At 38.7% G+C, this 14,747-nt stretch overlaps 1 protein-coding gene across 1 annotated transcript in view; it reads right to left on the minus strand.

Moving 5' to 3' along the window:
* The window catches only part of Gk (glycerol kinase), a 74,379-nt gene that overhangs the window by 41,160 nt on the left and 18,472 nt on the right, over positions 1 to 14,747 (minus strand). The window contains exons 4-5 of the mRNA XM_031364746.1: positions 9,586 to 9,663; positions 991 to 1,067 (exon numbers count right to left, since the gene is read on the minus strand). Coding sequence (XP_031220606.1) covers positions 991 to 1,067; positions 9,586 to 9,663 — 155 coding nt within the window. The remainder of the gene's footprint in view (positions 1 to 990; positions 1,068 to 9,585; positions 9,664 to 14,747) is intronic.

A 14,747-nucleotide genomic window follows, 5' to 3' on the forward strand; every position in this document is an offset into this window, starting at 1 on the left:
CGGGGGTAAAAACGAAACTCATGTATGCTTATTGATCTTTCTTGAGAATTTGGGTTTGGGGGCCAGGGAGAATCAATGCTCAGAAATAATGGAAGAAAATAACATATCATAAGTATGTTAGCATATGGACATATTATTTGACTTGGCAGAGTCATCCTAAACAGGAACATACCAAAGGATGCCCTCATGTAGATCTTGCAAAGCTAATAGACATTGAGTCTTAAAATGATACAGGCAGGGAGTGTAAGGGTTGCCTGTAGTGGCTATGCAGAGGAAACTATACAAACCTTGAAGGAGACTGCAGATGGAGGAATGGAGGGTTATGCAGGGGGACAAAACAATCAAGAGTAGGTAATAAATGGGCAGGATAAGACAGAAACTACTTAGGCAGGGAAGGGCACAGACATGGTATTGTTTGCTAGCCTATAATTGTTAATGGTGTCTGAACATTAATTTCAGACTTAACAACCAATGTGTCCTCCTGGCAAGTAAAAAGGAGACAAGCCTCACCAAATATAAAATAAAAACAAAGCACCAGAGAGAAAAAAAAATCTTCTGGAGTTCTAGAACAACTTGAACTTGCTAAGTAATTAATTTCATTTACCCAAAGAGAAAGAATCTATATGATGATCTAAGCTTAAGACATATTATATTCTTCTTCTCTGTGTGAAGAAAGTTGTTCAAGAAACCATGCTGATAGATTCTTAAACTATGGGTAAATTAAAAAAAATACTGTTGGGGAATATGATTTAAGGTACTGGGATAAATACAATCTCTACCAGTCTGTCCTTTTGGGGTATTATTATTCCAGTTACCTCACGGAACAAGAAAGACAGAAAGGTTAAGAACCAAATTGGCCCCATATATCTGAAGGAATAAGTTGTATAAAATAACCACATTGCCATAGACCAAGATAGTTTGTATCATGAAATCTGTGAATTTTTTTTTATACAAACTTTCTTACAGTGTATTTCTGAAAAGATTTCTTACCTTGACAAAGTTATTATTTCCTGGAATTCTTTTACTAAGGTTCTCAACAGTAGACTGGGTTCTTAGGTCAAGCCACACTATAGATCAAAACATAATAATATATATGAAGAACTTCATAAAAATAAGTACCTAGTGAAATCACTGTCACAGACAGGAGACTGATTAGTTTCCATAAGTAATTAAAATTTAAAGGACAGAAATTAGAAGATTAGAAATGAATGGACATACTGTTAGAAGAAAATATATTTACAAAAGAGAATTGAAAGCTTTTATGCAAAATTACAGATCAAAAGTATAAGAACAATACAAACCTTAGGGCTCTTATTTTGATAGGAAAAAAATAAAAACTATGAAAGAGTATGTGGAGTAGGGATTTTCTAAACACACATGAATGGACAGAACACTTGAAACCTGGCAGGCTAGTAGCCAGTGCAAGACACTCAGCTCAGGATAAAATGTGTATCTTAGAAACCTGGGGAGAAGACTGGGACAAAGACTAAGGAGAGAACCTGAGCCCTATTGCTGAAGTAATAAAGGATTCAGTCTCATGTACGGGATGTTTATTAACATTAAAATCTTTCAAAGGATGCAAGATATGAAATCATTAAAAGATTGTGTTTAATAACAATTCATTTCTTTGCTAGATTGTATGGGGAAAACTCTTACGAACCACCATTTTCTTTACTAAATTTGTTACCTGCTTTCTGATCTCCAAGGAGAAAATATCTCATTTTGACTTGTGGCAGAAGCCTGGGAAATAGAAAGCACTAAAAACAACATAATAGAATGCATAAGTAACAAAGGGAACCAGATTTGCTATCTTTTTGTTGTTTGTTTGTTTTTTTTAAGATAGGGTCTATTGTATTTAACTTTTATAGCTTTTAATCTTGTAGTGGTAATTTGATATTTTTAAATGCTAACTATGCTCAGATGCTTCCTGAAAATAATCAAAGCCCACAGTCTATTTAAAGGATTCTGGGGGAGGCAATGCAAGCTTGCACACTACATTTTTTTTTAATGCTGACAGATACCTAGTTTGACTCACTGAACTGTGCTATTGTGTTCTCTTCATTTAAAATCGGTCCGTCCCTGTAGTAAATTTCAACAAATTCTAATTATTTTTTAAAAGATTTATTTTATGTGTATGGGTACACTGTAGCTATACAGATGGGCATGAGCTACCATGTGTGTGGCTGCTGGGAATTGAACTCAGGACCTCTGTTGGCCCCGCTTGTTCCTGCTGCGTTCGCTCTGGTGTAATACACTGTAGCTGTCTTCAGAAGCACCAGAAGAAGTGTCAGATCTCATTATGGGTGGTTGTGAGCCACCATGTGGTTTCTAGGATCCAAATTCAGGACCTTTGGAAGAGCAGTCAGTGCTCTTACCCGCTGAGCCATCTTGCCAGCCCCACAAATTCTAATTATTTAAATTGCTGTGTGTTTCATTTTGATAGGACTAATTCCCATGAGATTTTAACTGGAGACTTCCAGATACAATACTGATTTTCACAGGTAGAAAAAGTAGCAAGCAAATGACCCACATGACAACCAAGAAAATAGGATAGTAAAACCCACAAAAACAGATTGGCCTATTGGTAAGATCTGATTATGGTACCCAGCACCTCTTTACACCGGAAGCATCTTCTCAAATTCCTTTTGGGGATCAAGATTTCCATGATCCTCAGGCATGTGGTTTATCTGAGAATTCACCCTACTCCAAGTTCCAGGGTTGGGTATGAAGCCTAAATTCTTATACAAAAGATCCTTGGCCAGATCACCCAACTGAGATCCATTATGTCCAATCTGCAACTACCATTTCTCTCAGCTGTATTTGGCACTATGTCATTTGGGCCTGCTGTTCTCATGATGGAAGATCTGTCAGTTTGTCACGTCAGGAGGCATCTCATCTGTATTTAGAGTGAATCAAAACCTAAACTAAGGTACCAGTGGGTGGCTAGATCCATTAGTAAAATAAATTGCTTTTTTCCCCCACTTAATTGGAGTTAAGTTTTCTACCACAGGATGCAAACATTTAGCAATATCAGAGGTGGCAACATCTCCCACACGAAAGGAACAAGAGTCAGCTACTTTTTACAAGGAACAGCCTTATGGGATGGTGGCAAAATAGACTTTCGTCTCAGACAAGCAACCTTAGCAGATGTTATTGGATTAACAGGAATAACAGGGGAAAAATGGAAGGATTCAAAGAGAGGTTTTAAATCTGGGATATGTATGATGAACAAGTACATCTTAATCCTCAGTGCTTTGAACTACAATGAGCTATGAGTTTAAAACTCAATGTAGTGAGTTTTGATTACTACTTCAAAAAATTAAATAGAGTAGATTAGGGTACAGTTCATTGTACTTGGTAGGATAAAGGTAGATTTGGGGAACACTTGTTTCAGCTATATAGGTTTGTTGAAATTATGACATGAAATACATTTCATAAAGAGGGGCCCGAACAAATAGATTTGAAATCCATTGACTTGACTCACTAGCCTCTTGTTTGATCATGGAAGCCTCCTACACCTAGTGTTCTCCCTTTTTCTCTCTTCTCCCTTCTTCCCCACTGCCCTGCCCTCTCACTAAATGGGGGGCGGGGGTAGAGATAAACAGGGAGCTTTACAGATGCTATGCAAGTGTTCTTCCACTGACTCTACACCAGCAGTCCTCAATGACTCCCATCTGACTGGAGCTGAAAGTTGAGCCCCATACTCCACAATTCTGGAACAGGAGATCCATGAATAGGACACACAAATTTGTCTTAAAATAAGTGTCTTCCTTTCCAGAAACCACTACTAGAATTCCACAGCAGTATTTCTTTCTTAGGATGCATAAAGAAACCACCTAGAAAACTTTGAATTTGTCTAACCATAACCTACCTTACAAGATTCTGGTTCAAGTCTACGCCAGGGTTGAGCCTATGTACTTTTCTGTGAGTATTCCAAGTTATCCAACACAATACTAATATGTAAGTATGTCTTTTACAGGGCATGTTCTTTACAGCAGTAATGTGTTCCAATTGGTTAATTCAAAACGAAACCAAACACTGTCAATAAGGTAGCACTAGGAGTCTCAGTGGTCCTATGACTTTATTGCTCTTCAACAAAGACAAGTCAACCAGACCATGTAGTTGTGTTTGACTACCGTGGTACTCATCCACAGAACTAAATCCTCTCCACAATGAATCTAAACACTGAATGTAAAATCATGAAACCGAAGTTCTAAGTTTGGCTTCGCTACCATCAAGCTTTGTGATTTATGAAATATTTTAACCCTTCTTGACTTGTATTCCCTAAATATAAAAATAAGGGTGCTAGAGTAGATGGCATCTAAAGTCCTTTTCTTCAACTGTTCTAGGACTTCAGAAGGCTACCATTTTTACGTTGTGTAATCAACGAGTTCATGGCAATTAGAGTACACAGAATGAATTAGTACAAATTGCAAAGGAAAATATGTCAGTGGTTGATACACTACCAAAACAATTCGCAAAGGTTCAAAATTAATTGAATTAAGAATAAAACAATTAGAAAAGTCATTACAGAAGCTAAGATGGCAGAATTAGATTTGCAGAATAAGAGACCAAAAGCCAAAGAGAAGATCCCCAAGCTGGAGGACTGAGCCCCTTGTGCAGGTAATTTCTAAGATGGAAAGAAGTGAAAGATCCAGATCTGACGGCAGCAGTCAATTTCCCCCAACATGTCTGAGTCGGAAGGCTGGAGAGAGAGAGCAGTAGCCAGAGCACCAGTACCTGAGGAAGCACCAGCAGCTGGAACTGAAGAACCAGAGGGGACAACGGCAACTGGAACTGAGGAGCCAGGAGAAACTGGAGCAGCTGGAGCATTAGGAGAAATAATGGCAATTCATGCTAGGGATAGCCAAGTTCAAGGTCGATGTCTGCTTGTTTTGAGATGGTAGATATTTGGGCAAGTTCATTAGAATGGATGGTTTTCTACACATGAATGTAGAAAAAGAAATGGAAGAGACATAGAGTAGAAGGAGAACAAAGAAAGTCCAGTCCAAATGTCTCGTTCACTAGTACTTCCATTTGGATGAAGACCATGTAAGTATGTGTTTCTTGTTCAGAAAGATTCATCCCTACTTGGCAACATATATGCAATCATAATTCCAAAAAAAGAAAAAAACACTAAACTGAAGTCATGCATTATATATTACAGGAGCACATCTTCAGGGGATGTTAAAAAGGAATGCTACTAAAGAGCACGCTCTAGAGTTCCTGCCATGGTCATATTACGCCGCAGGACATGAAAGAGCTATTTTGGGAAAGCACAATCCTGAGAAAGTACTTTCCTCATTGGGTAGCTTCAAGTAAAATCATTTCCACAGACAGGAACAGCACTGTCTACGGACATAGCTAACTGCTAGCCTTCAAGGTTATAAAGTAATACATAGCGGGGAAATCAATTCTAGGGTATGCAAAATCCTATATATACCCCTTCTAGAAGGCATTAATGGCATTTATATAGACTAAATAAATTAAAATTTCAATGGTCTAGACAATCCCATGGATAGTTTACAAAAATAATTTGGATGGTATGAATAAAGTCTCATCTAATATATATGTATTATCTTTAGTTTGTCCAGATAAGAGAGTTTTACAAAGTTAGTTGTCTCAATCTTCATGGACCAGATAGTTAAGTGATATACACAATACAGAAGAAATCATCTTTAGAGAATACTGGGTAGTAAATCACACAAATCTGTACATTTGGGCTAATCATCACAACAGGGAGCAAACACATGTAAGAAACAAAATGGAAAAAAAAATCCCTGGGGTCCATCTATGTCTGGTTGGCTAAGCACAAAGCATATAGTAAATCTCCTCAGAGACAATTTGTCCTGACCAGTTTGTAGTATAGTAAGAGGAAGAGGAGACTCCATGTTATCCAACACACCATAAGCAAAGACCATCAGAGATTTACCAAATGCTACTGGCTTCTTTCTCTTCAATAATATAAAAATTGTAAATGCCAATAGTTAGGGTCTTAATGAAAGACAGGCAGGAAAATTAAAACCTATCTCTCCTGAACTCTGTGTGTGTGTGTGTGTGTGTGTGTGTGTGTGTGTGTACAAGTGCATATACATGTAGGATCTGAAATCAACTTTAGCTGTTAGTACATAAAAGTCAGAATGCCAGCGACAGTGTTTGGGAAGCAGTGAAGCAAAGGGATGCTCCTCCTTAGATATTACACTAGATTTTACCTTTTTAATCTCAGAGTTAACATACTCATATGGTACATCTAAAAGTGGGTCAGATGTACCTATAGGAACTACTGAGCTTTTACATGCTTATAACTGGAAAAGATACCAATAAGCACACAGCCTTATTGCAACTAAGCATAGCCTTTGTCAAGATTCAGTTTGTTCAGTTAATCTCTGCCACAGCCACCACTGAATCCCAAGACTCTTGTATCTTATTATTTTCCCTGTTAGTATTCTAGGAGTAAATATATTCAGTGCTTACCATGTACATATAATAAAAAAGAAGGCCACATGGAAGCCATTGTTTTCATTACTGATTACATTTATTCATTCAGTATGTGTGTATGCATACATGTGACTGTGTATACATTGCCCTGGCATGTGTGTGGAGGTCATGTGACACTTGCAGCTAGTCTCTCCTTCTACATGCCCATCCCAGGGCTCAAACTCAGGTGATCAGGCTAGACAGCAAGCACTCAGTGAGCATCTGAGGGAATTTTTAAAGATACATCCAAACAGTTCTTCTCATTTGCCTGTTCGTTACCCATCAGTTATATAATTCAGTTAAGTAAAAGCAGGAAAATGACAAGACTAGTCTAGAATGACAGAGCTTTACAAGGGGAAGAGGAAAAGGAAGAGGAGTGCTATGAACAGATGTCTTTGTTTTGTCTTGTGTATCCCAGGCTGCCTTCAGAGTCACTGTATAGTTGAGGGTGAACTTGATTGAACTCCTCATCTTCCTGCCTCCATGCTCCCAAGTGCTTGGATCAAAGATATGCCCCATCATAGACTGAATGTCACAGGAAAAAAATCATAGTGAATTCTGAACCCCAAATTTGAAAGAATTAGGATGAGAAACCTTAGGGAAATGATTTGTTCAACACCACCGGATCTTAGAAATATGATTAGTATACTTATAAAAACACTGAAAAGACTTTGCTTTCTTATATTTTGCTCTCTACCATATGAAAACCCAAGACAGGCAGTAAGCCCTCACCAGACCCAATCAAGTGGCACCTTGATTTCAGTCTCAAAATTTTAGCTTCTACAACTATAACAAGCACGTATCTGCGGAATAAGCTCTCAACCCTATGGTATTTTGGCTCTAGCAGTCTGAGCTAAGATAAAGTTAAAACTTCAAGCATCGCATCCTGATACAAGCAAGCCACAGATGCTTGACCGCAAATCTATAGGGCAATCTAACTGTTTCCAGTAATCCAATCTGATCTTCCTTTAGAATAAAACTGCCAAATATTTAATACCACGATGAAACCCTCAACTGAAACCCACAAGCATGGATGACAGTTATATGTTTTTCTGGATGAAATGAAGTTAGGAAAGTATATCCTTGTAATGATTAAGCAAGCTCTTTGTCCAATTGACTAACCTCTAGTTCTCTTCCCATTTCTTCTTCTAGCTCCCAACTTCCTACTCTTAACTTCTGGGACAGAACGGTAAGTGGCAGGGCTCCTTGGTTTGTTTTGATATATATAGGGTCAAGAATGATAAGTGGCAGGCCATCTTGGTTTGTTGTGATATATATATATATATAGGAGTCACCACAGAACATGAAACACACAAAGGCATCTAGCCAAGGTTTTATATTTAATAGTACATTCATTTTTATAATGAGGTCATCTATAATTTGAGATGATCACATCTGTGTTTGAAACTTTCAAATCTTCATTTAAAGCAATCTAAAGGCAAGTATGATGGCATTTAGCAGTAAACCACGCCCTTGGGAGAGAGAGGGAGGAAGATCAAGAGTTCAAAGTTATTCTTAGCTACACAGTGGGTTCAAGGCCAGCTTGGTGCACATAAAACATTGGCTCCAAAACAAACACACAATGAAGACAGCTCAGTGGACAAAGGTGCTTGGTGCCAGGTCTGACAACTTGTCTTTGACCCTTGAAATGTACACGGTAAAAGTAGAAAACTGACTCCAGCTGCTTAGCTTCTTTTCTCCAAATGCATGCCATAAAATGCATCCTTGCTTTCTCCCGAAATTAACTAATAAAAAGCTTCCAAAAAAAAATCTAACTTCTAATTGCCTAGAAAATCGTTTCAATCAAAAGTTTAATATCGAATATAAAACAAAAAGCTATTTTCCTCCCTTACTATTACTTATTAACTTCAGCTCTTACAGGCTCACCTTATTCTTCCTTCGTCTCTTTTATAAAACAGAGTTGGTGTTTGGTTAAAGATGGTGTAATATAGGCCTTAAGCACAGTGCTAAGAAGAAAAGAGGCACTCAGAACAAATCACACAACTTGGAGCCCGGGTGTAGGCTTCTCAAGCCTCTGGCATGCCTATGAATCCCTCAGTGTACAAACACACAGTTGGCTCTGTCTTCTGAGACATCTTGGCAACTATCTCAGTAAGCCACTAGCAATTTCAATTAATAGCCTCACTGCCCAGAAACATTCTGTCCTGTACACATATACATATTACATTTACATGCTTTTTATTTGCTTCCTCTTCCTGTTTCATATTCCTTTCCTTCTTTTTGAAATGTCTTGTTACCCTTCTTTGTAACTTATTATAATTATTATTTTATCTTATCTTTTTTTCCTCACTTCTTTTGAAGCAGAGTTTTGCTTTACAGCCCTAGGTGATCTAGAACATGCAATGTAAGGTAGGTTGGCGCCTACCTAACTTGAGGCAATCTTCCTGCCTCAGCACTGGAACAAGAGGCCTGTGCCGTCTGAGCCAGCACGATTTGCTGTTTGTTGTCACAGCAATCTTTTAAGGCTTATGGATGCAGAGCACAGTTTTCCTTTTAGGAAGCAGCATTATCATGCAGTGCTCTGCATCTGCCATGCGCTAAGGATGACGATAGTCTCTACCCTGGGACATTTACACCAAAGACCTGACACCTAAAGGGAAGATCCTTGAGATTTTTGCAGTTTGTGTGCCCTGATAGAATAGTTAAATCTGTAACAGAAGCAGCTAAAAATCTAATCATTTATCTTAACAAGTTCAAATTGTTTTCGATTAAAAAGTACATATACAAATAGTTTATAGATAATTTTGAGCACTTGCGATTTTCATTTTTCAGGGTGGGAGGGAGAAAGATCTCTTCGATGTCAACAACATAGTAGGGGTCAAAAAAAAAAAACATCCTGGCCATACCTACCCATTTATATTAATACAAAGAATCAGCAGAAAGAGCGAGCAAGGGCGAGAGGAAATTCAATATATGAATAAATATGATCTGAAAATTTTAAGTCTACAACAGCTCATCTTTCAGAGAAGTCTGCTGGCCATCTCATCAGGAACCACAAATATGTGGTTTTTCAGTCAGATATCTTAGTGTGGCTCCCTTTGCCAATGGAAGCAGGCCCTGCTGGGCCTCTCCACATGAATGACTTACCCACAGCATTGTAGAGGGGCTCTCCAGTCAGCTTGTCCCACACTACTGTGGTTTCCCTCTGGTTGCTGACACCAATGGCTTTAAAGCAGAAAGAAGGAAAAAAAATTAAACATGTAGACTATTACTTCAGAATAAAAGGAACAACTACATAATTTTTTAAACTTGCAATTTTCTGAAATAGGTCCTCACTATATGTAGCCTAGCACTCCCTATGTAGTAGACAGACTGGCCTTAAATTAATAGACACCCCACTACCCTACCACCTCAGTCTCCAGGACCCTATAAATAAAAGTCATATGCCAGCTACCATGCTTTCCGTGGTATCTGGTTTATTTTCCTCAATTGCCCCTGGATGAAGTTAACAAGCAACGTAAAGTTTTTAATTTTACCAAATCTTTCTACTTCACTACCCGCACACCATGACGATCCATATCATTGAGGAAAGGCCCCCAGATTGTCTCAAGGGGTGTAATAATTCACAAGCTTACAATGAGCATTTGGTTACTCTGTGTTGAGCAGCAATACGCTCATTAATTTGTTTAGTTCTTATTATGTGAAATTTCCCTTCCTATGTGAATATATATGTGCATATCTGCATTTTTAGAAAATAGCCACAGCCAGGCATGATAGTAAGAATGCATGCCTGTAAGCCCAGGCTTTAGGAGGCTGAGTGAGGAAGGAGACCAGGAGTCAAGGTCAGTTGGGGCTACATAGTTCAAGGGCTATATGAGGCACTTTCTGTAAAAACAAAACAAGCCAGTAAGATGATGGTTCAGCCACATGAGGCTGACTTGAGTTTGATCCTTGGAATCCACACAGATACAAGGAGAACTACAAAGACTCCACAAAGCTGTCCTGTGACCTGCACACACATGCCATGACATATGTAAAACCCCACCCCTAAGACACAAAACACACAGCCAGACCATGTCTTAAGGAAATATTCAGAAGCACTTAAGCTCACCAAGCCAAATAGCTGATGTTTAAATTCCAATCTTGAGTGCCCTTGTTTTGTCTAAAGTGAGGAGACTCAAGTCCCCACCTAACAATAAGCCACTATACATTAAAGCATATACATTAAAGTACTTACTATACATTAGAGCACTATACATTAAACAGATGTCTTGGAGAAATAAGTGTTGTGTAAACGTGACTCGGGAAACTCTCATCATCACCACTGAGTACAGAACACAGTGAGAGTTGCAGACAATGAGACTGAACTGAGCAGGCTAAGGGAATTCCCTGGAATCCCAAAGGGTCCACCAACAAGCAGGAGCCTAGCAAGGGTGGCAACAGTGAAATATTATGAAAGTGAATCTTGTTTCAAAATGAAAACTTCACAATGTGGAACCACAGTGAACTCACAGCTAAGAATCCATTTCCTCCTTGTTAATTTCCCTGTAAGTCAGCCGGCTGCTCCTTTTAGTCACAGAATCCAAGTCACAAGTCTGTCATCCTGCCGTTTTTATTGGCTCCTCTGACTCATTGAGAATTTAATCTAGAGCTATTTCCATCTGATTCTTGGTCTAGGATTCCTCCCTGACCACTCCCTCTTCTGTATCTTAATTCTATCCCTTTGTGCCAAGTGAAACTAAACTGCTTTCCTTGCAGACAATCAAAGTCCAGAAAATTGCTTTTCAGGATTCCTTTTCAGCCACAGAGAGATTTATTACTGTACATAGGCCTCATACAATGCCACTGACCTTTCCTCTTGTTTTACCCTGAAGTCCTATTTTTGTTTTAAATTACATTTATTTATATACGTTGAAGGGGTGCTTATCTGTGAAAGTCAAAAAACAATTTGCAGAAGTCAGGTCTCACCTTTCACCAAGTAGTGCCTGAGGATTGAACTCGGGTTGTAAGACTAAACAGCCTGCACCCTCACCCACTGAGCTATCTTACCTACCCAAAGCATTAATTGCACCTGGTTTTCATTCTTTCTTTTGCAGAAAACCAGAGTCAGGTATATTATTAATTTTCCACCATAGTTCACCTGCACCATTCAGATGCATATGGATGTTACATGCACAAGATATACATTTCTTGCCCTCATAGGAATATATTTGGAGATATAATCATTCATATAAATAAGACCCAATGTGTTGGTCTTACATTGATTGGGTTCAGACTTTACCTAAAATATTTAGGGGCTCTTTTCTCTTCATTGATTGTTCGTAACACAATTATACTATTTAAAATCTAATACCAAAGCATGGCATGGTGGGGCATGAGTATGGTCCTGGTACATTTTGGATACTGGATAGGAGTTTGGTTATGGGTTTTAGGTTAATCTCAGTACATAGTAAGTTCCAGATCAATCTGGACAACATAGCCAGATCTTATCACCTATCTCAAAAACAAACACACACACAAAAGAACGCACATTCATAAGTGAGCAAAAAGTCATAACAATTAAGAAAATATACTTAGAAAGGGGCTTTACAAATACTTAAAGTCTTAGTAATGATTATCTAGGCCTTACTGTGGATGATGTGAATCCTTTCAAAATAAATTGGTGGGAATATGGCGCAGTGTGGGCCCTGTTTCAAATCTCCAGTGCTGAAATGAATATTAATGCTCTATTTTTATCATTGCAATAAATTTTGGAATAAAAACAATAAATACACAGAGGAAATAACAAAATGCTTTACAAAGACAGACATCTTGCTACTACAAGCACTATGAGGGAAGATACATTAAGCCCTTCATACTAAGCATGGTGATATCCCTTTAATCCCAGCACTTATGAAGCTGAGGCTGGGGGGATCACAGAGACTGAACTACCAACCAAAGACCATGCAGAGGCTGGACCTACACCCCTTATACATGTGAAGCAGATGTGCAGTTTGGTCTTCATGTGGGTCTCCCAACAATTGGAGTGGAGGCTGTCTCTGACTCTGATGCCTGCCATTGGATCCCCTTCCCCTACCTGGGGAACCTCAGTGGAAGAGGATGTGCCTCGTTCTGCTGGAACTAGATTTCCCAGGGTGGTGCCAAAGAAGGTTTTGCCTTCTCTGAGAAGAATGGGAAGGGTTAGTTGGGGGGTATTTGTAAGGGCAGGACTAGGGAAGAAAGGAGGGAGGAGACTGCAATTGGAATGTAAAGTGAACAAATAAATTATTGAAAAAAAGAAGCTGAGGCAGAAGGATGGAGTTTGTGAACTCAAAGCCAGCTAAATAGCTGGTCATTGTCACAAAGAAAACAAAAACAAAAACACACTTTCAGCCTTTATTTTTTTAATGGTAAGGGTGTCTGAAAAAGGGTCTGAATTCAGTAGACCATTCTGACCTTGAACTCAGCAGCAATCCTTCTGCCTAAGTCTTCCAAATGCTGGGAATATACACATATATGACCACCACCAACTTTGAAGTCAATACTTTTTGACAGACGAAGACAACTAAAATGAACAAATCAGGAAGATGTGAAAGGTAAACCCAGATATGATGACCTCTTAATGATCACCAAGTAAAATGACATGGTCTTGCTCTCAGCTGACAAAGCTGATTTGCTTGTTGCATAGGAAATATAATGTAAATGCTTTGTGAGATTATTATCAGTGTGGCGCAGGGAAAAATGGTTCAAGAGTTATGAAGTGGTATTTAATGCCCTCTGCTAATAAATAGTCACATATCCTAAGTCCTCTTACCCCATTGCAGCTAAAGGAAGTTGGTCTAGGTGACTGCTGATACTTTACAGCTTTTACAATTTTGTTACCTAGAATTCTACATAGGAAAGCAAAAGCTTGCCCCATTCTGATGCCAATTCTGTAAATTATCAGGGGGAAGCAGTAGCATGACTGGCCTGATATGGCAGGCATTATGAGATGTTTTTATCCTTGGCTACAGGCTGTTGCTTGCAGAAGGAATCATTTGGATTGGTATGACTTTTATAATGGACAAGTGGGTGTGTCAAAAAGTTAGTTGTTATAATCTCAACTCTTAGGAGGAAGAGGAAGGTGGGTCTCTTTGTGTCTGAGGCTAGTCTGGTCTCCATAGAGAGATCCAAGATGGCACACGGACTAGGAGGAAGAAAAGAAAAAGACAGACACATGTTTAAGTCTTACAGGCCAATTACTGGAAGGGTGAGACAAATCCCTTGGTGAAAAACTTTGTGTCATCTTCACAGACAATGCACAACCCAGAAAGACTGACAACACAGAAAGACTGGTATGCCAATGGTTCAGAAGACCACCATATTGCATCCCATTTATCTGTCAGGAAGGCAGAACAATGTCAATGCCAAGACCAGTTACTCTAGATTCTACATTAAACCTCTGAGCTGGTTTTATGCATCTGAGGCAATGACTCTTGACAACTGAGCAACTCAGTACTACTGAGTACCTGTTAATTGTTTATACTGTTTCAGACTTCGAGAATACCCCAAGAAAGAAGAGCAACCATTTTGATGTACAGCTCCCATAATTTGGTGACTGCACTTCTAATTAGATGTAAGACTAGCCGGGTGTTGTGGCGCACACCTTTAATCCCAAGACTGGCAGGCAGAAGAAACAGAACTCTCCTTCTCCAGCACCATGTCTGCATATGTGCCTCCATGTTTCCTGCTATGAGGATAATGGACTAAAACTCTGAAACTATAAGCCAGCCTAAACTAAATGCTTTCCTTTATAGGAGTTGCTGTGGTCGTGGTGTCTCTTCACAGCAATAGAAACCCTATCTAAAACAGACCTTGTCTAAAAACAAAACTAACATAAAAATCAATAGTAAAAACAAAAACAATCAAATAAAGAAAAAGTTCAATTAGGAAAAAGTCTTAGGAGTATGGTAAGTCTTAGACCCAAGATGATATCAATCAAAGTAATCAAAACATGCACACACACACACACACACATACACGCACACACACGGGTGGTGGTTCCTTCTATGGATAATCAAACTACCTAAGCAAATAAGTAAATAAATAATTTAAATTATTTTTTTAAAAATGGGGAAAGTAGTACATGCCTGTGATCCCAGTTCTTGGGAAACAGGGCCAGGAGATTCATAGCAAATTTCAAGCCAGAAAGGTCTATTTAGTGGCTTTGTGTTTAAAAATACATATCAAGCACACAAAACACAACAACATAGTACAAGCTATAAGAGACAGGGATAGCAATAACTATGTATCTAATAAAAAAATAAGAGTTAAAAAAAGAGAGAGACGGG

The sequence above is a fragment of the Mastomys coucha genome, chromosome X, assembly GCF_008632895.1.
Source record: "Mastomys coucha isolate ucsf_1 chromosome X, UCSF_Mcou_1, whole genome shotgun sequence".
NCBI classification, from domain to species: domain Eukaryota; kingdom Metazoa; phylum Chordata; class Mammalia; order Rodentia; family Muridae; genus Mastomys; species Mastomys coucha.